The following is a 26,631-nucleotide window of genomic DNA, read 5'->3' as shown; positions in this document are numbered from 1 at the left end:
TGGACCTGCTTCCTGCCCCAGTGGCCTGCTCCTGGGCTGGGAGGCCCGGGCTCCTTGGCGGCACACCTTGCTACCTTGCCTGGCGCTGGGCAGCTGCCCACGTCCTGTGCCAGCGGGAGGGGTGGGGCTGTAGGCGGGCAGAGTCTGGGCCTTTGCTCTCCTGTCTCCCTGGGGCGCTATTTTAGGGAACATGAGCCCAGTTGGGGTGCTGTCATTTGGATAGAACCTGTGGAAGGTGCCCAGGGAGCCACTGTGCCACCCTGCTTCTGTTGTGACGGTCAGGGACCGCAGTGAGCCATAGCTCAGCCTGTCCCCCAGGCTCACGGGGTCTTGCGTTGAGGGAGCTTGCTCTTCCTAACCAACGTTTGTGGAAGAGGCACCAAGTGCAGATTATTTCTGAAATCTGATTCGTGAAAGTATCTGTTTATGTAGAAAAAGATGAGCGATCTAAATTGGATTTCCCACGATATGTTGATAATCATGTACTTGTGTAAATTTTACCAGTTGTTATTATTAAAACTTAATCGATTGAAATAATAAAACAAGTTTTTCTACATCCTTGATTTACACATATTAGTTAAATGGGGAAATCAAGTCATAATTTGAGTAGAAACTTAATGGTGGCCTCACTGGAAATCTGCATAGGGGACAGAATGTTCTAGGCCTGAGGACTGTTGCCGGTGGCTTGCTGATGAGAGAATGCGCTGGTGTGTGAGCGGTGGCACCTTCAGACTGTACTTACTGCAGGGTTGGTTTTGTTCGGCCTCCAGCGGCCGAGCCGACGTGTGAACGGCTCTCCTCTGCTCTTCCCTCCAGTTCCCCCCGTGATCATTAAGGAGTGGGCGGCCTACAAAGGGAAGTCTCCGCAGACGCCGGAGCTGGTGGAAGCGCTGGCCTTCAGGGAGTGGACCTGCCCCAACCTGAAGCGGCTGTGGCTGGGGAAGGCGGTGGAGGACAAGAACCGCAGGATGAGGGCCTTCCTGGCCTGCATGAGGTCGGACACACCAGCCATGCTCAACCCGGCCAGCGTGCCCACCCATCTCACGGTGCTGTGCTGCGTCCTACGGTAGGTTAGGTGCGGCCGGCCCCCGCGGCGGGTGCGTGTTGTGGGGACGCGGGCTGGAGCAGCGCGTGGGTTTGGACCGATCCTGTGTGGTCTGCGTGCAGAACAGGTGTATCTGGTGAACATGCAGTTTTTGCAAATACCATAATGATTTTAAATGTATTTTATCCTCTGAATATTACAGATTTTGAAGGCTGTACATGTCCTGTATTATTTGGAGTTCTGTAGGGAAAATGTTCTCTCTCCTTACATGTATTTAATCACATGTAGATCAGTGTGGAATTGAGGTTATGTGTTTTAATTCCTGGGGTTATAAGCTGACATGTTATTGACTTGGTTGTTCACATTGTTCCAGCTCAGGCTTTGGGGGGCTCATCACCCTCAGTGGGCTCACAGCTTCTGTTTCTTCTGTGGCCCCTAGTCCACTCTTTGCAGACTGATCTGGTGCTTTGAGGCCACTTGCTGGGCTGTGTCAGGCTGGCCTCTGTTCTAAGGGCTCCCCACCATCCCAGGAGCACCTCCCTCCTTCCGTGCATTGATATCCTGGGCCCTTTCTCCATCAGACCTGCTTCCCAGTGGCGGAGACGGTCCCATTTCCCAGGCCCTCCCGGGGCGTTTGCAGTAGGCAGGCGCAGCGCATGTGTGGACCCTACCGCTTTAGGCAGCCTTGGGGCTCAGCCACCTGCAGTCTCCTTCCTGGCCACTGACTCCCCTGTTCCCTCACCCTCAAGGAACAAGAGGGGGGACAGAGCCTTAGCTGAGTGTTTGTTTCCTGACAATTCTTTTTTTTTTTTAATATTTACTTATTATCAATACAGAGAGAAATAGAGCACGAGTGGGGGAGGGGCAGAGAGAGAGGGAGACATAGAATCTGCAGCAGGCTTCAGCCTCTGAACGCTCAGCACAGAACCTGACGTGGGGCTCGAACTTGTGAACTGCAAGATCATGATCAGAGCCGAAGTCGGATGCTTAACTGACCGAGCCCCCCCCCCCCATGCCGCTGTTTCCTGACAGTTCTTAAATTCATCACAGACTTGAAGGCCAGTAACTTACTTAGAAGCCTCTCCTTCCTGCTCTTCCCTCTGTCCACATTGAAAATTAGCTCATGGGAGAGACTAGATCTTCATTTGGAAGCTTCTGGTTTCTCAAATGGAAAGTTCATTTATGGACCTGTTTTTATGAATAAAACCTTATGTAGCCAAACATCAGAGATGAGGACGTTGGATGCTCGGAGCAGGACGAGACTGCGGTGCTGGGGCCGCCTTGGCCGTCCGTGCACGCAGCCTGGGACGCACTATGGCCGCCCTCTGCACCTGGTCTCCGTCCTGGTCCTCACGGCCTCTCCTAGGCCGTCACTCGGCATTGTCCAGATGGCCCTTGTAAAGTCTTCCAGATTTCAGGATTGTCCTGGTGCCCATTTTTAAGACAATCGTTGTGGTTGGTTTGGTTTTGTGATTTGTAGAGGATGGAAGGATTGGTAAATGGCACTGGCCAGGTCAGAGGCTCTGGCCCTGTGGCGGCAGGCGGGCGACCTGATTGGCTACGGCGTTTCCTGCACAGAAAAGCCTCTCATGGTTTCAGGCCCTGAGGAGGTAGAGCTGGCTGAGGAGGGGGAGTCGGAGAGAGGTGAGGGACTGCTCTTCACGGGACAAGTCCCTGGAGGTTTGGGGGCCAGGGCACCAGTAAACGGGCTCGTCTGCTTTCAATAAGAGGGTCTGTTCTCCCTTCTACATTCTGGGCTCCAGGACAGGCTGGTGCTGGGGGCAGGTGCTCCATGGCACCAGCTCCGGTCAAGGGGGTGGGCTGAGTTGGAGGCCTCACGGTTTGGAGAAAGAGGGAGGTGTGTGGAGGGGCCAGGCAAGGGCAAGTCGGGGTTGATGTGTGTCTCCGAGGCCCTGAAGTTGGGCCTAGGTCCTGGGAGGGGAGCAGTGAGGCTTTGTGGGTGTCCAAGAGACAACCTGTCGCCGGACAGAACCGGGTCGACCTCAGGCGGCTGCTCTCCGCTGCAGACTCACCACCGAGAGACAGGGGTGGTGGGAACAGAGGTCCGTTACTCAGGAAGCCCGCAACCTGGGAAGAGGGCGGACTGCCGTCTCCAAGGCCGCCTTCCCCGTCCAGGCGAAGCGGGAGGGTTTTCCAGGGGAAGGTGCGGGCCACGGGGAGGGGGCTGCGAGCAGGAGAAGCGGTGCCCGGGCGGTGGGTTCTGTGTCCGCGTGACCCTGGACGGACCTGCCGGTATGCACGGCAGGTGTTTTCGAGGGCGGCCAGGCCTTGCCGTCCTTCTGCCTCCAGGCCCGTGGTCTGCAGACCCGAGCAAGCAGGTTGGCTGTGCTGCAGAGCGAGGCCTCGGTCGGCCAGCAGGAGGCCGGCTGCCCGCGGGGCCGGCGGGAGTGCGGCTGCGAGCCCTTGCCCTTGGCCTTGGCGGCCGGGGCTGGGGGAGGGGGAGGCAGAGGTCAGCAGTCACAAGGTCAGGCTGTGGTTCACAAAAGTGTTTCCCTTTCCTTAATTTTCTCTTTCCTTTTTTTTTTTGGCATAATTTTAAACTTCGACTGTGAGAAGAGTTGAAGGAGTTTGTGGCTGTCCTTCCCCCGACTGCCGACACGTTAGTGTTTGCTGCACTGCCTCTCCTTGTGTGTCAGTGTGCCTGTGTCCTGACCCCTGACAGGTGTGACACCTCCACCCCTGCGCTGTTCTGTGTGTGTTCCTAAAAACAAAGACATTGTCAAGGTCAGAACAGTCCTACCGTTCATCTCGTTCACACGCCTCGCTCAGGCGCTGCCTCCGGGCCCGGGCAGCTTCTCGTCTCCCTCCCGTGCGTGTGGAGCCAGCGCCAGCTTGTCTGCACGTAGCCCGTTGTGCGGGCGGCGCGGGAACCAACGGCCGGCAGCCCCGGAAGCCGCGCTGGCACATGGGGGCCCCGAGAGAGTCTCAGTCTGCGTGTGCCCAAGTCCGGTGCGGTTCTGTCCCTGCCTCCCGTGGGGTGGTCATTTATGCTCCAAACTGGACACCGTGACTGCAGTGAGGGTGGTGGGGGTGGGGTGCAGACCTGAGCTGAGGTTCAGCGTGGGGCAGAGCAGAAGGGGGCCTTGCCGGGGTGGGGCCGAGGCCCTCTTCCCAGAGACCTCGCGTTCTCCTGAGGGGCTGGGCTCAGGCCTAGGGATCAGATACGGGGATGGAGGGCTTGAGCCCCCAGGCAGGACACAGGCTGCCAGCGCTGCCGGTCCCCACACCCTGAGGAGTGGGTGGGTCTGGGAGGGGCACACAAGGCCCTGCCCCGACCCGGCTCCTCAGCATGGACAGGGCAGCAGCGGGCTGCGGAGGAAATCACAGGCACCCCCACCTCCCCACCCCAGGGCCCTCACCCTGCTCCCCTGTGCTCCTCACTGCGATGCCATGGGCACAGCCCACATGGCATGCGTTAGTGCAGGAAGGCTTTCTGAGGACGGCAGGGAGCAGCGGGCAGTGGGGTGTTTGTGACAATGGGACTAGAAAGCCACTTGGAGGAGGTCTTGGGCATTTGAACAGAAAAGCTGTTCGGTGTTCAGCTAAACTGACTTCTGAGTCTTTGCTGCCAAGAAGACCAAGAAAGATCTTGAGAAAACCAGGCTGTCCCCAAGACTGCCTTTTTTCTCATTCAGAACCTTAAAAGGAGCACGTGGCTGGGCTCGTGGGGCGGGAGGCTGTGCAGCACTGGGCGGGTCCAGTGCCCTCACTGCCCACTTGCACGTGGTTAAGAGGCAAATTTTACCTTCTGTGTATTTTATCACAATTTTTAGAAAGGAAGAACTAAAAATACGAGTACAGTGTAGACACGTAGGCAAAGGACATTGTATGCGGAGCACAGGCGTTTCCACAGTGACTTTCTCAGACGACGTGGGGGCCTCCGTCGTGCTGGCCGGTTCTTGCAGAGCCCTGACTGAGACCTTGTGCCGAACATGCCAGCTCCCCTCGGGTCACAAGGAAGGAGCCTTTGTCCTTGCAAGCAGTTGAGTGAGGAAAAGCTTTTGCATTTCTTTCAAATACACCTATCTGCATCTGCGCACCACAGAGCGTGACGGTCTACTCTTCATTTACCTTGGAATGACCTTCACTTTCCCCTTGCCCGTCGGTAAGGTTACTGAGAAGCGTGTCAGCTCTGTGCCCGTGTCTCCCCGTCTGCAGTGTGGGCAGCAGAGGTGCCTCGGGGTGGCGGGGGCGGTGTGTGCAGAGGCGGGGGGCGCCGGGCGAGCTCTCCCTGTTTCTCTGGGGCGGTTTTGAGAAGACTCGTCTTAGTCAGCTGGGCAGGCCCCTGCTTTGCGCAGTCCTGTGTGCTCCCGTGAAGGAGTGGTGATTATTTCCCAGCGAGGTGGGCCCCACAGCGACTCACTCCTCTTTTGTTGACTTAGATTTTAAGCTCTGAGAAAACTCCCTCCACCGACAGGAATGGAAAGAGTTTTGTGAGACCTGTCCGCATTCTCTCTGTTCTTTCTGAGCTCTGGGCCAGAGGTCACAGAGAGTCTGTCATCGTGAGTTCATGTTAGTGATCAGCGGCAGCTCGGTGGGTCACCCTTCAGGCTGCTGAGTGCAGGGCTGGGGCCCACGGACTCTTGTAGACACCTGGGTCGGAGCCGTTGGCAGCCGCCCCTGGCTTAGTGCCCCGGGGGCGTCACACAGGAGTGCGCGGCCGGGTGAGCAAGGGAAGGAGTGGGGGCCCCTGGCCGCTCGCGGGCTGGTGGCACGCACGGAGGTTGCAGATGTATAGCATGATTCCCCCCCGCTGCCTGCTTCCCACGCCAGGGCTGATCCAGGGGGTCTGTGTGTCCAGGGGTCACGGGCACAGGTTCTGGAGGCTGCGGCGTTAGTTCTGACTCATGGGGCCCCTTTCTGCCCCGTTTTCTGGTGCTCACCTGCTGGTGTGGGAGCCTCTTCTGCACACAAGTCTGCCCCTCATTGGGAGACGCATCTTGCTTACTTGGACCTAGTCTGCCTCGGTCTTGAACGGAAATAAATCAATCATGTAAATTGATGCTGTCAATGTTTTTTCAGGGTTTCAGTACCTTACAAGAGTGAAGTTGTATCAGAAATCACTGAGCAGCTGGTTTGCAGTCTGTGCAAATGTGGTGTGCTATTTTAATCACTCTGAAAGCAAACGTTCTGTTCAGCCCAGGTGATTAGACACCCGTTCGTAGCTGGTGTCATCCAGGGTACATAGAGATGCTGGGTAAGAGCCCTCGGTGCCCCCCAGCTCGTGTCACCCCGAGTCCCCTTGGAACCCGGATGCCAGGTCATGCGTGTGCCTGGTGAGCGCTCCCTCCTCATGCCAGACCCTCTCTGTCCACCCCCTGTAGGTATATGGTGCAGTGGCCTGGAGCACGGATCCTGCGGCGCCAGGAGCTGGACGCCTTCCTGGCTCAGGCGTTGTCCCCCAAGCTCTATGAGCCCGACCAGCTGCAGGAGCTCAAGGTAATTGACGAGCCTCATTCCTTGTCTGGGGACGCGGGGCCTCGGAGCGGCGTGCGGAGGGCCGGCCGCGCCGGGCAGGGCCGCCGAGCCGCCGACTCGGGAGCCTCTGGGGCGGCAGCAGTGTCCATCCCAGTTGTGGAAGCGGTCAGGTCTGCTTCTGTCCGATAAAGGTTTTCCCTCCTTACCAGTGGGCGTCTGCTCTTGTGTTCACGTCAGGGTGTAAAGTTGCTTTCGTTCCAGGTGGGGGCCCCGAACCCTGGGGAGGGCTTGGGCTTCAGGGTTTTCTCGCATCTGGCCAGGATTCTTTTCTCGTTTCGTTCTGTTCCTGATTATAGCATTCGTTTCCTCTAAAACATAGTCTTGCCCTCCTAGACTGTAAATCCCTTTACAAACCACTTGAAGAACAATGTTACACCATCATTCCTGTGCCCCTTTTACTTAGCATTTAACATCGTGTTCCTTTTAATTTTTCCTTCTGGTAATTCCTTTTGTTCTTTGTTTTGGCAATGTTAATTTTCTCCAAGTTGTCCCCTGATTTTTCGGGGTGCTTATCTTTTCAGTGCACTTTGGTTGGTTGCTGTGTTTGCACAGCTGCACTCGCTTTCTATAATGTCTGTGCTAAACTTTAGAAAGTTTAAGACTTTCCAGAGTTAGCTAAATCAGGGGATCTGCCTTTTCTTTTTAATGTTCAGGGTTTTGGTTTTTTCTTTGACATTTGTTTTTTTCTTTGTTTTGTTTTGTTTTTTTTTTAAATACTTTGATTTGTAATCACATAATCTCTTTTGACAAATTGCCTTCACTTTTAGATCTTTTTGCCATTCTTTATGAAGGCATTCTTTCCCCTCAGGAGCATTTGAGGCTCAATTTATAGATTATCAGTATTCTACAGTTGGGGCCCAATCAATTTCTGGTTCCCCTAAATTACTGAGTTAAATTTAGTAATTTGATGTTGAGCCTGATGCTGACCTGTGCAGAGCCCAGGTCACGTGTGGTCACCCTAGGCTTCTGATGACTTTGAAACAAGCTAAGACAATAAAACTTAGAATCCACCCCGAATTGTATTCTTTACTTTGTAGATCAAGATTTTCTGTTTGTTAGACAGAAATTATTTTCATTTGTAATATTTTTGAATCTAAGTTTTCGTTCTAGAGTATTTGGCTGGGTGTCCCCCGAAAGGCTGGCCCTAAGTGCAGGCTCTCGCTCCCGCGCCCCCGGCTGGTGGTGCCGTCACCACTGTCTTCGTCACCAGCCCGTGCTCAGGGGTGTTGTGAATACTTTGACTAGCGTGTGCTGCCATCCCTCTACCTCTACTTCCTGTTTCTCTTATTTAGATTATTACATCAGTATTGACATCCCAGTTCTGAAAATCAGACCGCCAGGTATCAGGTATGCCCACCAAGCCTTACTCACCATCAAGTTGCTTTTCCTCAAAGTTCATCTTCTCTCCCATATCCTTTTCATTTTGGATCAACACACAGGGTGTAACTTTTGAAAGACAGCCACACTCTAAGCTTTCATTTTGGTTCTTTTGAGGTCTTAGTGCTTTCATGGTTTTCTCCTGATCCTTCATCTGAAGCCAGGTGTTTCTAGAACTGTGTTTAGAAAGACCTATTTTATGTGCAGCGACTTGAGGCCACCGTCCCTTCGGCTCTTGCTGGTCTGGAGGCCCGGCTTCCCTTCACCACGGACGGCCTGCACCGCTGGCTCCTCATGCACAAGCAGCCGACATTCCACAGAGCTAGGGGCATAAGAGCATTCGTTGGGGGGAAAGGTAGTTTTTTGGTTTTTGTTTTTTTGTTTTCTTTTTTTTAAGATTGAGGATTCTCTCAGCTATCAGATTGAGAACTATGAGGAATAATCATTATGTAAATGCTACAAAAGTCCCTATGCGGAGCTGAGAGTCCCCAAATTCGGCGATAGAAAAGTAAACTTAATTGCTTTTTAACCATTAAAATTTTTTTAATATATGGAATGCAATGATGATGCTTTTCCATGAAACGCCATTTCACTGTTTGGGATATAGTCAACTCTTGATTTTGGTGGCTGTCTTAGGGGCCGCTATCCAGTTTGTGGATTGCCCAGACCTTATTTTTCTTCTTCCATTTTTGTCCATTACGTGCTTTGAGAATAAAGAGGAGAAGAAAAGAAAAGACCCAGTTCTGACAGTTTGGCCTCGTGTCGCTTTTCTGACGGGAGATTTGGCGGGGAAGGATGTTGAAAGTCGTGATTTAGACGGGCTCCTTAGGGGCGCTGTCTTGTCCGTGTGCGCGCGGCCCGCTGTGAACAGGTCCGGGCTCTGCGGGGCTCCTCGCAGACCTGGGACAGGGATGCTCAGGTTCTCCTCAGGTTTTCCCTGGTGTGTTTTATAGGTGCTTTTCCTAGGTTCTGCGAGTGGGCGGAATGATGAAGGTAAATTAGCTCTGACTGTGTTTGGAGGTGGGGGGAGAGGGTGAGGAGGACTTCTGTTCAGGCTTCACATTTGCCCGGTTTCTTTCTCCCTTGCTCTCGACATTCCTGTAATTGCTTACAGTTCTTTTCACTGTTTCACCGACTGAGTGCAGAACATAAAAGATGGAGGAGGAGGAGCTTTAGGACAGTGTCAGGCCCTGTGACAGCTGGAAGAGTTAGGGCAGGTGCAGGTACACGTGGCCCGTCAGAGGAGGGGTCTGCAGCCCAGCGGTGACAGAGCACCGCCCCTGGAGTTGTCCGCGAGCTCATTGCGTGGAGATTAAGTTCCGTGTTTGTACTTCCTATAAAGTCAGAAAACGGTACTTTCTTTAGTTGACAATTTTATCTTCTGTGTAGAAGAGAACGAGTTGGAATGTGAATGGTGTAGCCATTTCTGTGATCAGGCGTTCAGACTCTGGTGCTGCTAGTTACCAGTTTGGCGGTGCTGAGCTTTCTGTGACTCTGTTTCTCCATCTGTGGCGCCGAGTGCTGAGACCTAAATGAGACAACACGTGTGGAAATGCAGAGTGGTGCCTGACAGGTCCGAGCCCTCGTTAAGTCCCCTGTAGATACTAACTTAGTACTATTTGTGTAGTTGACATGTAGGCAGAGACATATAAAACACTATGCGAAGTGATTTAGAAGTTTTTGGATGAGGCGAAATCTATCCAGCAGAGTTGAGATTTTAAGTACATTATTTAAGCAGCTTTTGAGAACTTGTCCTGTGAAATTAATGGTAGTTGCCATCACTAAGTGACGTGAGCGTCATGTTTGAAGCCCATGCGGTTCCTTCGCTGACGGCGAGTCCAGTTAGAATAAGCAGACGTGAGTGTGGCTGAGGCAGACATCCCCCTGCGTCCCGTCGGCCCCCCGGGAACGCGCTCGTCCTGACCTGGTACCTCTGCCCACTGCTGCCTGCCCGGGCGGCGGGGGCTCTGTCTGCTGCGTGGGGGCCAGGGCATCTGCGTGGCCACCTCTGGGGACCAAGCCGGGACAGCGGCACCATGCTTCCTGGGCTTCCCCAGAAGGCGCTTGCCGGGCTGCAGGACGGCACTGGGTGGCAGAGTGGCCTCTGTGCCACCCCCGCTTTCCCCGACACACGGGGCCACTTTCCCACAGTGTCCGCCTGCAAGAAGGAGAAGCTCCCTCTTTCTCTCTTGAGTCTCTCAGAGGAAAAGGGAGTTTCCATTTCAAGGGAATTCTTTCCCCATTTTGGTGCTCTCTTCCCCCACTTCTGCTCATAAATATAAAAATGCATGTAGTAGTCCCATCACCCAGCCCCACTTGCCCTCAGCCAAGTGCACTGTCCCAGAGACGCTCAGGCCCCGGAGAAGCCCGGGCCGGCGGGGCCAGAGGTGCGGACGGGCTTCTCCAGGTTTGGAAGGCTCTGAACTACATTGACTGAAAATCTAAAGGACAGCAGTTGGAAAACGCAGTGTTAGCAGATTATGGATTCCGGAATGTTGGCCCTGAGCACAAAACAGCAGATAATCAGAATTCCTCCGTGTCTGCCATGGGAATGACTTTTTCCTTTTTAACGAAAAATCTGCCACGTTTAGTAGGCAGTGCTTAGGGTGATACCCCGTAAGGGCTACATTCTTGAGACACCCTCACCTTAGAAACGAAGTGTGTGAGATGGGAAGCCAGAACCCAGGCAGTTAAATCTCCCTTCTGGATAATCCACAAACTAGGTCCTTCACAGACAATCAAGAGTTGACTGTACCTGTCAGTGTCCTCGCCCTGCGCGCCAGGTGCCAGGAGCCAGGGCCACGTGCGCGCAGGGGGTGCAGCGCCATGAAGGAGGGGGCAGGACAGATAGTCTGCATGGTCCAGATACCGTGTTTTTGTTGTTGTGTTCTTCCATTTATAAGCTATCCATTTCTCCTGAAGCATTTGACAGTCTCATTAATGAGTTGCTACCTAAAACATTAACATGAAATAATGTAAACATGAAGTACAGGTTTTAGACTGGAATTATGCTGAGTAATTTTGTAATATAACTGCTTGGAAAATGAAGAATCTTAATGGAATGTTGCTTATTATAATCTTTCTGTTCATACATTACCAGTGTGTAGAACCTGAAGGGTAGCTTATTTCCATAAGTGGGTAGTGGCCTTCCTAACTGCCAAGGAGACTATTAATAATCTGTTACTTTGTCATGTCAGCTTCAACACAGTTTTACACCTGTATGATGCTTTCCAAATTCCAAATTGAAATACTTCAGTATGTGTATGAACCAGTCTATAAAATTTAAATCTGTTAAATAACATAAAATGTCTCTCTGTTCAGATAGGCCAGTGCTAGGTCACTGTAAGGAAATAGCAGGTATGTGTAGGGGGCGTTTGGTGGAGGGGTGTCCGCGCTAAGTGTGGAGAGCTGTAGTCAGACGTGGTGAGAACGGGTTCTGCAGTGTTCTTACTCCATAGAAATCACTCTTTTCCATTTAAAGATTGAGAACCTCGACCCCCGAGGCATTCAGCTATCAGCTCTCTTCATGAGCGGTGTGGACATGGCTCTGTTTGCAAACGACGCGTGTGGCCAGCCGGTGCCCTGGGAGCACTGCTGCCCGTGGATGTATTTTGACGGGAAACTCTTCCAGTCCAAACTCCTCAAAGCCAGCCGGGAAAAGACCCCGCTCATCGACCTCTGTGATGGTCAGGTCAGTCTCCGGAACGCCGGCCGGCGGGGGACGGGGGAGCTGGCGGGCTGGCTGTGCAGGCCGCAGGTGCACACGTGGTGTGCAGTGGCCTGGACCTCGCTCAGGCGGGGACGGACAGGTCTGGGTTCCCTCCGGCCCCGGCCACATCTTTGTCAGCCGCTCAGTACGCTTCCTTGTTTAATGTGTGTCTCTTCTGAAAGAGCTCTTAATGAATACATATTATATCATTAATGTGCTCACATTATACACACGGCCAGCAGCGCGGAGCAGCCCAAAAAAGGACATGGGACACACGCGGTCTCTCTGCAGGGCACAGCCCACGGCCTGTCACTTAGGGACCCAAGCCAGCGCTCAGTGCTGTGCTTGGGCCCATTTCAAACAGAATCACCCACTAAGGCACTAAGTGGAGGGTGAACAGGACGCTTGTTAACAGTGTAAAGTCTGAAACAGGCCATGCCCCGCTCTGCACGAGGCCGCGGGCAGCCCCGAGCGTGCCGCGGGCACTGATTGTGGGTTGCAGAGACACTTCAGCAAGCAGCCGGGGCCACAGCTGGGGCGCTTGTGACTAGCGAGGAGTGAGCGCGCTAGTTTGAAGTCCTGGTCTGAGCAGAAGGTGCAGTCTGGCGTCAGGCCTCTTGCACTCGCCTCATGCCTCTGACGGCAGCTTCTCCCTGAGCCGCTGTGGCTCCCAGCTCAGGCTCAGCAAAGCACCGAATTGTGGGCTGAGCAGGGTTTCAGATTCTCTGGTGAAGGATTGCTCTTGCTACATGAATTTGTATATTTATTAACAAGATGCTGCAGGTGAGTGTCATACGGGCTCTTTCACAGCAGATCTGGCGCCCACGAGCTGTGTTGTTGGCTCAGCCGTGTTGTTCATGGTGCCGTCATCCCCCTGGGCAGCCTCCCGCCCCCTGCCAGTGCGGTCGCTCATACTTGGTACCCTCTCTGCCGCATGCGGCCCACAGCTGGCCGAGTGCTCTGTCGGCGGGCATCATCTGCGCTGCCCCGGGACCTGCCTGGACTCCGTTTGCTTCTAGAACCAAAACCACGCGTTCAGTTAGTGCCTTCAGCAGTGAATGGTCCTCGCCTGGAGTTCCGCTGAAAGCCGGGCCTTAAGTTGGTGTTTGTCAGTGGAAACGATGTGATGGGAGCGGGCGGTGTGTGGCGACTGCATTTTCAGCGTGCTTGCCCTGTGCACGCAGCGTGGCGTGCGGACCATGATGACTCGTGGGAAGAGCGCGGACGCGTCCTGGCTACTGGTGTGTCTCCCCGCTTTCCCGTCCGTTCCGATTCGAGCAAAACTCAGTGAACCGAGTTCTCACGTGCCAGCACTTGACTTGCAGGCCGAGCAAGCCGCCAAGGTGGAGAAGATGCGGCAGAGCATCCTGGAAGGGCTGAACCTCTCCCGGCAGAGCCACCCGCTTCCCTTCCCGCCGCCCGCGGCGCTGCCTTTCTACCCTGCGTCCGTGTACCCCCGGCACTTCGGGCCCGTCCCCCCGGCTCAGGGCCGTGGGCGGGGCTTCGCAGGTGAGTGCGCAGGCGCCGTAGGGAGGGGGGGGGACCGCAGGGTGGGAGACGGACCCGCCGTGTCCTGCTGTGCTGGGACCTCGTTCCTGGTCAGGCTCGTGATGAAGTCTGCAGCACCGGCTCGTCGCCACAGACAAGCCCAGACCCCCGCGGAGGTGCGGGGAAGGGAGAGAGGGACGCACGCAGGCGGTTGCTGCTCGCGTCTGTGGTTCACGTGTGCCCACCTGTGGGCTCAGAGGATGCCTCTCTACTAGGCCGCCCCCTGGCCCCCGGGACGGTTCAGACGGGCTCCAGCGCGGACAGCGGGGGCTGGCAGACCCCTCCTTCCCGCAGCTGATGGTGTGGGAACAGCAGGTGAAGGAGATGGGGTCGCTCTGCCCAGAGGCCCATCGGCAGCTCCCCCGAACCCGCTCCTCACCCGCTCCTCACCCGCTCCTCACGGCTTCTCCGTCTCTCTCCACCCGGGTCCCACAGGAGTCTGTGGCTTTGGAGGCCCCTATGGGGACACTGTAGCGACAGGCGCTTACCGTGCCTTCCGAGTGGCAACAGCAGCGGGACACTGCGGAGCCTTCTCAGGCGGGGACAGCAGCAGGACTAGCAAGTCGCAGGGCGGTAATTATGCCAGCACGCCTTCTCCTAGAGCTTCGCCGCCCCGCCTGGCCCCCCTCCGCGCCCTCCCTGCCAGGCCCGCTCCCGGCCCCGGCTGCCCCCACGTCTCTGTCTTCCAGCGGGCGGGCGGGTGTCCACTCAGCCCCTGCGCCCGGCCCCAGCGCCCCCTCCCCGCAGGGGCAGGCCGCCCTGCCGTGCTCAGGGGTGGGCTCCTCCCCCGACGGCAGAGGCCCCAAGGCCGCAGCACCTCCCGGCTCAGAGACTGACCACAGCTTGTTTCGTAGGCCGTGTTTTTGAGAAAAACCTAATACCACCTACGTAAATGAGTTTATTTTAAATTCCTTTTGCTTCTCCTATGTATTGGTCTTGCAAGGGAGAAAAAAGACTTAACATTTAGTTTTGAAATAATCTCTTGTGATTTTGCTGTAATTAAAGCCTATGACGTAGCTTTGTCACACGTCCTGTATTTTGGGACCGCAGAGCCAGACGTGGCCATCACGTCCGCACCACAGGGCTGTTCAGATACATTTGTGAGTAACTTAAAGGTAGACAGGCTTTCTCTCCTGCTCAGGAATGTTCTTCCAGCTCCGTTCCTTGGGGCTGGCGAGAGACCTCTTCTGCAGCAGTAAGATGGGCAGGCCAGCGCGGCCCCCGGCGGGGCTCTGGGGCCACCTCCCCCTGCACCGGCCCCGCATGCCCTCTCCTGCCTCCCACTGGCTCTCGCGGCTTCCAGGGTGCTTTTCTTCCTGCCCACGCCATGCAGCGTGCAGTGACGCGTGCTCTCTGCTTCACCATCAGCTTCAGCTCCTTGCACCCCTTGCCTAGACACTCACGTCAGTGTGCAGTTGGGATAAAGCTATGGGTAGGGTGGCGGCTATGGACACTATGGGGTCAGAAGTGGTTTCTTCGGCTGAAGTGACCAGAGGAACTGATTTGTAACTTCCCCCAAATTGTGTCTGGAGCTCAGCTCTCCTCCGTCCAGGGTAGTAGCCACTGGCCACTGGGGCTCTTGAACACTTGACCTTGCCACAAAATACACACCCAGTTTTAGACCTGATACGGAAAATAGAAGGCAAAATATCTAATTAATAGTTTTTATATTGATTACATATAATGTTGAAATAATACTATTTTGGATATATTGGGTTAAATAAAACAAATTATCGAAACCTATCATCTGTTTTTGTATTTTTTCATTGTGGCTACTAGGAATTTAAGGCTTGGAGATGTGGATTGGGCAGCGCTGCCTGGCAGCTAGAGCTGTCAGGGCCAACACCTGGGCGATGGAGTTTGTATCATCCATTCCATCTGCCAGAAGATAGGAAGCTAGAGGTTCTGTTCTGTTTGGTTTTTATCAGAAGTTTTGGTATCAGTTACATATTTGAGAACTTTCTTAGTTAAGTCAGGAATCCTTAGAATATGCAGGCTGTGGGTAGTTAATAGAAGTTAGTGAATACAGTGGGTGTTTGTGACTCCACCTAAGGGAATTCTAATGTAACAATAAGAACTAACAGCCACATGGACTGGTTAATGTCTGTAACGTTTGGGTAAGGCAGGGAACTTGGAAGCCATTCCCCCAAAAAACACGGGGTTTGAGGTATCCGTGTTGGGAGGGGGAGGAGGCTGGCCGTGAGCGCCCAGTGGCCACACTTTATTGAACTGTTTGAGCCAGAAGGCCTTGCACATTTTGCATTTGTAACTCTGGCCAGCTGTTGTGGGTTTTCTAAATAGCCAACATTTTTGTCTTACTTTCAGGTGTATTTTCAACAGCAGCCAAAACCAGTTAAACAATATAATATGCACATAGAAACCTTGCATAATAAATAAGTCTTCACAAAATCAGAGAAGGGGGGCTTAATATGAAATATAAACCACAATGAAAACACATTGCTTGGTTCTTTTTGCTGTTTTTAATTCTTTGATTGTCAAGATTTGTTTTGTCTATTTTTTTGTGCAGGAATCCAACCTATACCTTCTCAGGGAGGGAAGCTAGAAATAGCCGGCACCGTGGTTGGCCACTGGGCTGGGAGCAGACGGGGCCGCGGGGGCCGCGGGCCTTTCCCCCTGCAGGTAGTTTCTGTTGGAGGACCAGCAAGAGGGTAAGTTGTGAACAGTGAAAACGTATTTGTATTAATTAGAAAATAGCCTCTTATTTGAGTCATGAGTTCATTAGAAACATTTTTTTATCACTAGATATATTCTTTAATGTCATCGTGGTTAAATAGAATTCTATTATATATGGCATTATGTAATTAGGCCATTATTAAATAATTACCCACACATTCAACTAGCCATTTCTTAATATTTAAAAAAAGCATTTTTGAAGTATATTATTTTTCATATCGAATGCTTTGGATAGGGAGCAAAAAACTAAGATTGATTTCTTGGAATCTTGGAATAAGTCCGGGATGTGACCATGATTTAACAGACCAGCGCTTTCTGCAGCGAAACGGCATTATTTTAATAATATGTTCCAGCTGCTTCAACAACTTCGCACCTGAGCTTTTGTCCCTTTATCCGCTCAGGCGTCCAAGGGGAGTTATTTCCACCCCGGTGATCAGAACGTTTGGAAGAGGCGGACGGTACTACGGCAGAGGCTATAAAAACCAGGGTGTGATTCAGGTAATCCCCGGGGCGGCGCCACCTCACTCCAGCCCGCCAGGAAGCCTGCGGGCAGCTTAGCGGCCTAGCAGCCCGTCCACACTGCTGAGGCCTCCGCAGACGCTGTGGTGGTGCCACTCGCTCCCCGGCTGTGACTCCTCAGCCCGAGGGGGCCTGCGGTGTCAGCGCTGCGGGGGCGTGTTCCCGGGCTGTTAGCGGCGGTTACTATTATAAAATGTTATTTAGGTCAAGAGGATTTAAGAAGAAAACTGACGTCCTTTTCTCCTCTTGGACCACTTCCTTGAAAGGCTCAGCCTGTCAGGAGATGGAGTCCCATACTGGTCTTCATGGCCGGGCTGGAGTCTCCTGCTGCTTTGGACGGACCACTTAGGGCTTGGATCCTGACGAACTTGCCCTTGAGAAGGGTCTTTCAGAAATGCCAGGCAGCCTTGCCGCCGTGCTTGACGCTTCACCAGAATGTGCATTTCCTCCCGCGCTGAGCCTGCAGACGTCTCTGCTCTCCCGTGGGTCCCCAAGGAGCCGCCCACATGTGGAAGCGCAGTGGCCTGCCTTTCCCTGGGGACTTCTGTGTTGATGAGTTACATCCAGTGAGTGAGGTACAAGGGCAGCCCCTCTGCAGCGTAGCACCCCCGGGGTGGGCTGTGTGCTCGGCTCACCTTGACCTTCCTCTGCCTTCGGAGCCTCTGAACGGGCCCATAGGAGGGCAGGGAATATGGCCGTGCTGCGTCGCGGAGCCGTCCTGCACAGACCGTAGCCCGTGCCGACTAAGGGGGCCTGTCATGTAAAACACAGACACCGGAACCACACACACCTGTCCCTTCCTTGTCCTCGTGGCGAGCTCACGCTCGTTTATTTTGCGGCATCCTGGAAGTCCCAAGTCTGCTGGCTCCCCACCCTCCTGCCTGTCATCTGCTCGGTGTTGGCGGAAGGACGGAGGGCACAGCCTTTTGCGCCCAGACTCTCTGCGTCTTGCTGAGCGTGTGCGGAGCCGCTGTCGCCTTTGACCTGACCTCATCATTCTTGCATCCCGGGAGTGGGTCTGGGCAGGTGGACCCACGTGCTCTTGACAGGGCCTCGAGTGTCTGCTTCTACACACTAGGACCCACCGATGTGTCACGGACTGGATCCACTCATTCACTGGTGATTGCCAAAGGAAGACAGTCTCGTTGCATCCTTTCTTTCTCGTTATTTATTGTTGTGTTTTTATAAAGAGATGCTTCCCATCGGCTCCCATTTGGTACCTGAGTATTACAACGCCTGCAGGGTAGACACGTTGCCGCCCATGACCACAGGCCCTTTGTACGGCCTCTGCTGTGCAGCGGCTCCTACTCTGGGCATTGCCAGGCCCAGCAGAACCACCAATTTCTCTCAATTCCTTGATCTCTGTAGTGGGAAATGGCATTTGAGGACCACAGTCTGGGTTCCGATGGACCCTGAGTGCTGGAGTGCCTGTCACTGGTCCTAGTGTTCTCTGAGCACAGACCTGGACACAGTCCTGGTCTTCGAGGGTGAACACATGACTTGCCTGCTCTGTATTGTCTTTTTTTTTTTTTTTTTAAGATAAAATCCTCATAAATTCACACTGATGTTCCCAATTTAATCTGAGGGCTTTTCCTTTCAGAGCTTTTATTTAATCTCTGATGTTACATCTACACCCCCTTGTTCCACACCGAGTCGCTGTCTCTGGGCTTCTCTGTGAACAGCGCTGGAGGGGACATGTGTGCTCGTGTGCACCAGGCGCTCAGACCCGCGCACGCCCACGTGCGCAGGGGCACACGCACGGGTGCCACTCTTTTTATCTCAAGAATTTGTGGCGACTCTTATTCAAATTTAAGACTTCAGGAATTTGACTTAAAACTTTACTGTTAGTGTCCGCGTCTCTTTTCTTCTACCCTGAGAACGTGGGACTGTTCACGTTAGAGTCAGAGCGCCCCTGGCTGGCCCTTGGCCTTGTCCCCGGGCAGCCGCCCTGCTCTCCCCTGGCGCTCGGGTGGACGGTAGCTGTGTCCCCCGCTGCACGGCCTCCACCCGCCACCGGACCCGCGTCCCCTGCCCTCCGGCCTTGTCCCTGCGGGCTCACCTCAGCGGGCGGCACGGAACCCAGGCGGTGTTTGGGGCACTTTGCTTTCCTAACGGTTGAAAGCGGTGGCTCATGCTCCTCACGCGTCTCTCGTACGTTCTGTCATTTTCTCCCATCGCAGAACTTTCTGTCCGAGACTACTGCCGATCACCTTGTCTTTCCCTCAGGAGACGGTCGCGGTTTTGGCCTAAATGCCCAGATTGCTTTTGTTTCTCCGCCGAGGGTTCGTGGCGCGCCCGCCGCTGGCCACTCTGGGCCGGTGTGCTCGGCACACAACGTGCTCTTTCTAAACAGTTCCAGATCTTGTCTTACATCAGAAGCTTTTCTTGAATCACTGGGTTTTCATTTCTGTTGTTCTCCTTGGCTTTGATTTCATCTCTGGTGCTCCTTGTGGGGCTAGTCCTGTGTCTGGCGCCGGACTGTGTCTGGCCCATTCCTGTCTCCCTTTGGTGCCGTCGCTTTTTGAGGTAGAACTCACCTACCACGTAGCTCACCTACTTAGAGAGTACAGTGCGGCCTGCCCTGTCCGTCATGCAGGGACACCGCCAATTCCAGAACATTCATCACCCAAGAAGAAACCCCTTGCTCAGGAGCAGCCAGGCCCCAGCCCGTGGCGGCCACCATCTGCTTTCCTTGTGCGTGGACTTACTCCGTGTCTGTCACGTACACGCACCTGCCGTAGCGCCGCCAGCCCTTCGGCCTCGGGATCGCAGCTCGGGCTCCCTGAGGCCGGGGCCTGCTTTGATCCACTTACGGGCTGATGGGCACTCAGGTGTTTGCACGTGGGTAGTTACCGTGAGTGACGCCGCTGCCAACACACACGTAAACATACAGGCACGGGCGCGGGCGCTCCTCCGGGCCTACGGAGACAGAGTCCGCACGCGCCGCTCTGCAGCTCTGGGTGCAGCGTCGTGATCCCAGTCTCGTTACCACGTATCTTCTCCAGTAGTCACAGAAGCTCATTTTCTTGTGATGAGAACCTTTGAGACCTCTCAGCAGCTAACTACCGTGGTTGTCTTCAGGTGTTTGCGTGGACGCGTCTCCGTCCTCTTGGGCACGTACGTGGGCGTGAATTCCTGGGTCCTGTGGTCCTTCTGCATTTACGTGCTTGAGGAACTGCCAGACTCTTCCACGGCGGCTGCATGGTTTCCACGCCCAGCAGCTGTGCGTGGGGGTTGGATTCCTTCGAACCCTCGCCAGCCCCTGCTATTGTCGGTCTGAGTTTCGCTGTCCTGGCGGGTATTCTCCCTGTGGTTTGATTTGCATTTCTCTGTTTCTTTATTTCTTTCTGATTTTAAGATTTTCTGCCTTTTCACCATCTTCAGGTATAATGACATTCCCTTGTTGTGTTTCCTAGTTGGGTCTTCATTTCTGGAGCGGTCTTTGTTTCTGTCTTGGATCTTTGCTCGGTTTTCCACATCCCTTCCTGCCCTCCTGGTCTGCTCTGTGTTACCGCCCCACGTCCTGTGCTGAAGTCAGAGGACACGTCTTGATCTCCCGTGGAAGTGCCCTCCTGGGGTAGTTTGCTGTCTGTAGGGGTGCGGCTCCTTCCTGGCTTTCTCACAGTGGTGCTCCGTGTGGCTCCATGTCGGTGCTTCCTCCTGCTCATTTTTAGGTGACAGTGGTGTTCTTGCACAAGAGAAGCACAGAGGATGAGGGCAGCTTGCCTCCGGAGAGTTTCTGGGCTGTCTCTCGTGTCTCTATCGCTGCTGCCCTGGAGGGTCAAGTTCCAGGAGGACATATGAGTCAGTGCACCTGAGGGTGCTGCCCCTGCTTGGGGACACTGCGAGGTGGGGGTGGGGTGCCCCGTAGTGGCCAGGGCTTATGGGAAGAATCTGCTAGAGAGAGAGGGAATGTGTCTCTCTAAGCAGGCCCAAGTTGACTTTCATGCTCCCTCCCTTGGCATCCTCTGCACCTGTGCCCAGGGTCTCCAGAGAGTGACTGGGGACTTCCCCAGTACAGGCCCCTGGTAGGGCGTTTCCCTCCGAGAGTGAGGGCTTGGGGGTTTGAGCAAGTACTTGGAATCTTTGGTGTTATTTCCCCTCGCTTTGTCCTCCTCTAGTCTTTGATTTTTCTCAAGGTTCCAAGGAAATGACAGTGGTGTTGGCTTGTGGGAAGGTGTAGATGCAGGTCTCTGAACCCCCGGGGTGGAGCGCTGACGTGAGAAGACCTGTGGGAACGGGGCCCAGGGGGGAACAAATGCAGGCCCACTGGTGTGAGAGAGGGTGTCCCCAAAGTGAGGGTGACAGGCGCTCCGGCCCCACCTGACTGAGCAGGGAGGGCCAAAGGCGCCAGACGGACACACTGCCAAATGGGGCTGAAAGGCAGCTTTCCTGTTCTGGGTCTGTTTCTTCAGTGAAAAATGAACCATATCAGGGCAAGACCAGTAAGGTTTTCTTCATTAACGAGTCTGCCTCTGACAGGGGTTCTCAGCCCTGGGATGCTGCCCCTCCGGGCTGTGGGCTTTGTTTGGAGACACTGTTGGTCATCAGAGCTCAGCCAGCAAGCACTGCTGACTTCCCACGCCGAGAGGCCAGCAGCGCGCCCAGGGCGGCCTGTGACAGAACTGCCAGGTCTCAAGTGTCAGGGCGCCAGGCTGAGACACCCACAGCCTAAGATGCGGAGGGCTGAAGGGTCTCAGGCTGTCTTCCTTGTCTCTTAGTGAGAGGTCCTGTCTTTCACTCCAGAAGTTCATTTTTTCCAGAATTACTTCTAAATCTGTTAAGAAGAGCAGGGAGTCCCGGTTAGAAAAGTGAAGTCACAAACACGTGTGGCGATTGTCAGCTTAGACTTGTTTCTTGTTGGGTTGTCCAGACAGGACTTAGGGTTTGCTCCATTTTCCAGTAGGAATGGGCCTCCCACTGCCTGTGACAGCTGGACGTCTAAGTTGGTGGACACGTGGTGGGAGTGATGGTCTGAAATTTCAGAGAGAATGTATCGAGGGGCAGAATTAGCATAGATGACTTGGTGCCATCCAGAAGGATTAGGTGTGGTCGGGACGTTAACTCAGAGAAGGGAGGGAGGGGGCCCCAGGACCGACCTGCTGAGGCAAGCTGCTGCCAGCTGCAGGCCAGTCTGAAGCAGAAGAGGACAGACTAGAGTACAGCGTAAACAGACTGTAGAGAACTGACTGTGCGGACTACAGAGAGTACAGACTAGAGTACACGGACCATAGAGAGTATGTGTGGAGAGTAGAGAGTACAGGGTACGCAGACCGTGGGGAGCGTGGAGGGTATGTAGACTCTGGCCTATGGAGCGCACAGATGAGTCCAGAGTCCATGGACCGTAGAGAGTGTGTAGACTGGCAAACTCTGGAAAGTGCAGGGTGTGGACGGCGTGGGGTACAGAATGTATACACTAGAGAACATAGTGATGCAGACTGCAGTGCGTACATGACACTACAGAGACAGAGTAGGCTACACAGGTTATAGAGAGTGTAGACTCCAGTGTGCAGTACAGAGAGGGTATAGACTGTCCCGTGTATACCGTACAGAGCCTAGAAACCACATATGCAGGTTGTGGAGAAGGTAGACGGAGTGTCTAGAGAGTGCGCAGTGACGGACTGGATGGACCACAGAGGACTCAGGTGTAGCGCAGAGCGTGCGGAACACACCGATGCAGTGTACTGTGCTGGTGAACCCGAAGCCACTGTCATCAGGCCTCCGTAGGCGTCCCTTCTCGCCCGCCGTGTGTCACAGCTGCCTAACTGCTTGTCCTTGATTTTGACCAGGGCAAGCCTCCTTATGCTGCTTCAGCGGAGGAAGTGGCCAAAGAACTGAAGTCAAGATCTGGGGAACCCAAGTCGTCCACCATGTCTTCAGACGGGTCCCTGGCTGAAAATGGGGCGGTGGCTGAGGAGAAGCCCGCTCCCCAGATGAACGGGAGCGCGGGCGACGCCAGGGCCCCCAGCCACTCGGAAAGTGCCTTGAACAATGACTCTAAGACGTGCAATACAAATCCTCACTTAAATGCACTAAGTACAGACAGTGGTTGCCGCAGAGCTGATGCTCTGGAGGCCGCTGTCTTAAAGAAAGAAGAGTAAACTTATTTTTTATAGAGGGTGAAGGATGCTGGAAGGGTAGGATTCAGGAATATCTGGAGAGAAAGAGAGCCTACAGTTATGTACATTTTTTCCTTTCCGTAAGAGAAAAATGAGGACTTTGGAAATTCGGATCCCTCTTTGATATCAGAGATTTAAACAACACATTTTTAGTTTTAACCAGTTGTAGTCAAAATGCTACAATAAAACAAAAAGAGAGAAAGAAAATGAAGAGCATTTGACTCCCACACCTTAAATGAAGTACACACAAAGTTTAAACTGGTTATGACAAAAGCCTATAGTTGTGTTTCTTGAACTATAAAGAAAACAAATTTTGGCAGTCTTTAAGTATATATAGCTTAAAATATCATTTTTAGCATTTGGCACCATATGTATGCCATTATCTTTGATTTTGCATTACTGTTCACAAGGAAGCTTTGTCTAAGGCTTTGATTTTATGATTATGAAAGAAATAAGGCACACCACGGTTTTTCTTTCTTACTTAAATCTCATCACTGTTAATGTGGTTCTTTTGTGTTAAAAAAAAAGTGCAACTATCAAAACTAAAAAATTATAGAGTAATATTGCCGTTCTGCTGATTTTAAATATGCAGCACATCATACTTACTTTACAAGCAAGTTAAATGGAGATAAAGTTGAAATCATAGAAGACGCAAATGACCTTTCAAAATCAACACAATGTGCTCTGAAACTTTTCGTGACTTAATACCATGCATCTGTGATCAATGAACTATGTGGTTTTGAATCGGACGTAGACCATTAGTGCTCCTACTTGAGCTAACCTTCTGCATGGTTCATAATTTTTAGTGTGTAGTTAATATTATGCATGTTATTGTCCTTCCATCCTTACCAGTATGTGCCCATTTGCAAAACAAAATGCTAATAATCAGTAACAGTCCTATAAAAGATGTTAACTCTGTTTAGTCATTGACTGATCTTGCTCTAACCTTAAAATTTTGTGATTATTGACCTCTGTTGCATTTATTCTAAAACCCCCCAAAATTATCTAGCTGTTTCAAATATCAACATTACCCTGGTGTACTCACTGCTGTATGCATTATTGTTCTTTGTTGCTGTTTTATGCCTTCATATTAGCAAAATATGAAATTCTGTGAAAAACAAAAAAAAAAAATCCCTTTGATCTTAAAAAAAAAAAACCAAAAAAAACAACCCCCCCTTCTGTAGCAGGAAACAAATTGCTTGTTCTTGAGAACTTTCCCATCAAGAATTTAGTAGAAGCAGGTATACTTATATCATTTTGATGTTTTTGTTAATGTTTCCAAACAATGTACTTTGAAATCAGAATCACTTCTTATTCGTTTTCATATAATTCTCCTGATGCTCTTCATCACACATTAGTGATCAGAAATGAGATGTAATTCCCCAATCCCTGCCCGCAAGACCTGAGTAGGATCTTACTGTAAGTTGAAGGGAGTTCTGCCCTAACTCATGGATTGTGCAAGAATGAACTGCTGTTGGGTCTGACTGATTGTAGGTGGGTTGTGGCGTGGTGTATCGAAGGCTATTGAATGCAACTTACAATGCTTAATAAAAATCTTTATTCTTTTAGTATAAAGTACGGTGTCGCTTTTAAGTTACTCGTAGCAAGAGATCTTACAGAGACTTAATTCAAGTTGAAACCGCTACCTCGGGCACCAGGCTGCTCGGTGCAAGGAGGGGGTTCGGGGGTCGTGAGTTCGAGCCCGTGCGGGGGTGGGGTGGGAGAGAGGACTTACATAAATTAAAAGCTCAACAGCTGCCCAAGAGTTCACTGGAGTGCGCGCAGTTCCAAACTGTTCTGCGAGGGGTTCCCGGTCTCCAGCCCGAAGGGACTCGCGCTGTCATTCTCTGTCCCCGAGCTGGGAAGAGGGACTGAACGTAGAGGGAGAAAGCAGCCCGAGGAAGAAACGCACCAGCCAGCGCATTACTGTCCCTACTGACCAGACCCGCCCTTCATCGGGGTTTCCTCTGTGTGTACCGCGTGCCCTGAGGCACGCCGCGTACGGAGACCCAGCCTCGTAGTCTGGGGAGCCGCGCGCTTCGGGCCTGTGCGCGGGGACGGACGCCGCCGGCCCGTTTTCCGGCGCGGGGCGGGGCCTTGAGCGCTTCGGGCCTCTGCGCGGGGCGGGAAAGAGACGTGTGCGCTTCCGGCTTCTGCGTGGGGCGGGGCCATGAGCTGCTTCCGGCCTGTGCGCGGGACGGCGCAGAGCGGCACCGCGAGCGCTTCCGGATTGTGCGCGGCTCGGGAAAGGGACGTAGGCGCTTCCGGCTTGTGCGTGGGGCGGGGCCGTTTCCGGCCTGTACTAAGGACGGGGCGAGGCCGTGAGCGCTTCCGGCTTGTGCTTGGCACGGCTCGGGGCGGAGCCGTGTGAGCCCTTCCGGCCTCCGCCCCAACCGCGCGGGCGCTGCGCGCGCGCCGTCCGCGTCCCGCGGCCGTCCGCGTCACTTGCCCAGCTGTAGGTCAAGCATTGTTTTTCACCGTTTTTTGTTTTCTTTTGTAAAAGAGCTTTTATGGATCGCGTGTGTTTCAAACATAGTATGTCTACTGTAGGAGCTCTAAACACTGCCGGTGCACAGAAAGGGACAGAAAACCCCTAGTGACGTATGCATACGGACACACCTGTTCACACCTGGTCCCTGTGGCCCCGCTGGCCTAGCGGGGCTGGACCCCGCGCACTTGGCGCCCCGGTTTTGGTGGCACCTGTCAGGCCCCCAGATGCTCACGGCCACAGGGGCCGTGCCTGCATGGCATTCACGTTTCAGGGCGCAGGACAGGTGTGTGCAAGCGAGGCCGTATCAGGTAAGAACACGGGAGATAAAACAGGAAGGGGACTGGGGGGACGGGGGACTGCAGGGTGAGGCCGGGCTCAGGGAGCAGTGTATACAGAGACCCCACAAATGAGGGGAGAAGGGTGCTGCTGGCCCCTGGGAGGTGCCTTGGTCCTCAGCGTTGGGCCAGTGTCACAGGAAAACGGGTTTCTGGTTTCCATCAGTATTGCTTCAGGTGTCAGTGAAGGTGACACTTCCCTTTGTACCGTAATGCACCCTCAGTTTGTTCATTTTACAGTCAACCCTTTTAATATCCTGGATCTTTTAAATTCCAAAAACCCAGGCCAAGGCAAACATTTTAAGAACCAATTCACCGTCTATATCTCCTACGTGTCTATACCTCCTGCGTGTCATCGCCTGCAAGTAACAGAGGGTGTCTCGGACACCTCTCCTCCTCATCCCTCTCCTCCCAGGCCTGTGGGCAGGCAGGAGGGTGCCAGCTCCTTCCTGAGGCCCTGCCCGCAGGAGCGGCTCTCCCCTCCCGTGATCTTACTCTCCTGCTGATTCTTTGGAGAATACCTGATTTACTGACCTTTTCCCTTCACCGCTTCCTCCTCACCTGGTGGAGTGAGCCCTGCACAGGTTGCTTCCCCCTCTCCCAGCTCCCCCAGGGCCCCTGGCTGCTGGGCCTCCGCTCCTGTCCTGTCAGTCTCCCTAGTACAGCCATGGGGGCAGGGGCCCCACAGACCTGCAGATGGGCCAAAGCAGGCTCTGCACTAGGCACTTCACCCTGTGCTGTGGGCTGGACTGTACAGGTGAGGGAGACTCCATGAGGGACCACCTGGGATGGCCTTGGCCGGGTGTGCCCAGGAGGCACCGGCAGCTCTTGTAGCAAACAGCTGGTGGCACAGCAGCAGACCTCCCGGACCTCGTCTCACTGTGTCCACTCCTGGCCACTGTGCAGATCCATCTCTTCAGAGCTGACTTGCCTAAGCATGGGTTATGGGAGGGGTAGCCTGGTGTTGGTTTTCCCAGAGTGGCCCGTTTGTCCTGTTCTGGGGTTTTGGTAACAACATCCTTTATCGTAAATTATATGGTCACTGGGCAGAGGGGCTTTTGTCTACAAACTCATTGCTTCAAAACATCACAGGGCCATCCTAGCGATAGGCAACAGGAGGGCACTCTCACAGCTATCAGAAAAATCCAGAAAGCTCCCAAAGCTCCCCTGGGTCACTGGTCATTTCAGTGGGTTCTGGATCAGGTCTCCCAAGGGGCTGCTCCTAGAACTCTCTTGGAGATTCACCAGATTGCTTCATGTGTTCCCAAAGCACACATCCAGCTTTGAACTAGCAC

The 26,631-nt window shown here is 53.4% G+C and overlaps 1 protein-coding gene across 2 annotated transcripts in view; it reads left to right on the top strand.

Annotated features, from left to right (window-relative positions):
- Window positions 1–24,085, top strand: part of FAM120A (family with sequence similarity 120A) — an 84,940-nt gene extending 60,855 nt beyond the window's left edge. Inside the window, exons 11-18 of one of the 2 annotated variants that reach the window (XM_029921086.1) lie at window positions 817–1,066; window positions 6,391–6,505; window positions 11,403–11,612; window positions 12,956–13,139; window positions 13,614–13,751; window positions 15,706–15,847; window positions 16,274–16,370; window positions 22,181–24,085. In XM_029921086.1, the coding sequence (XP_029776946.1) occupies window positions 817–1,066; window positions 6,391–6,505; window positions 11,403–11,612; window positions 12,956–13,139; window positions 13,614–13,751; window positions 15,706–15,847; window positions 16,274–16,370; window positions 22,181–22,492 (1,448 nt within the window). In that variant the 3' untranslated portion in view covers window positions 22,493–24,085. The remainder of the gene's footprint in view (window positions 1–816; window positions 1,067–6,390; window positions 6,506–11,402; window positions 11,613–12,955; window positions 13,140–13,613; window positions 13,752–15,705; window positions 15,848–16,273; window positions 16,371–22,180) is intronic. The other variant, XM_029921087.1, reaches the window with a different exon arrangement.
- The last annotated feature ends 2,546 nt before the right edge of the window (window positions 24,086–26,631 follow it).

The sequence above is a fragment of the Suricata suricatta genome, chromosome 13 (assembly GCF_006229205.1).
Source record: "Suricata suricatta isolate VVHF042 chromosome 13, meerkat_22Aug2017_6uvM2_HiC, whole genome shotgun sequence".
NCBI classification, from domain to species: Eukaryota; Metazoa; Chordata; class Mammalia; order Carnivora; family Herpestidae; genus Suricata; species Suricata suricatta.
The sequence above is the reverse complement of the archived record's forward strand: the minus strand, read 5'-3'. Positions and strand labels throughout refer to the sequence as shown.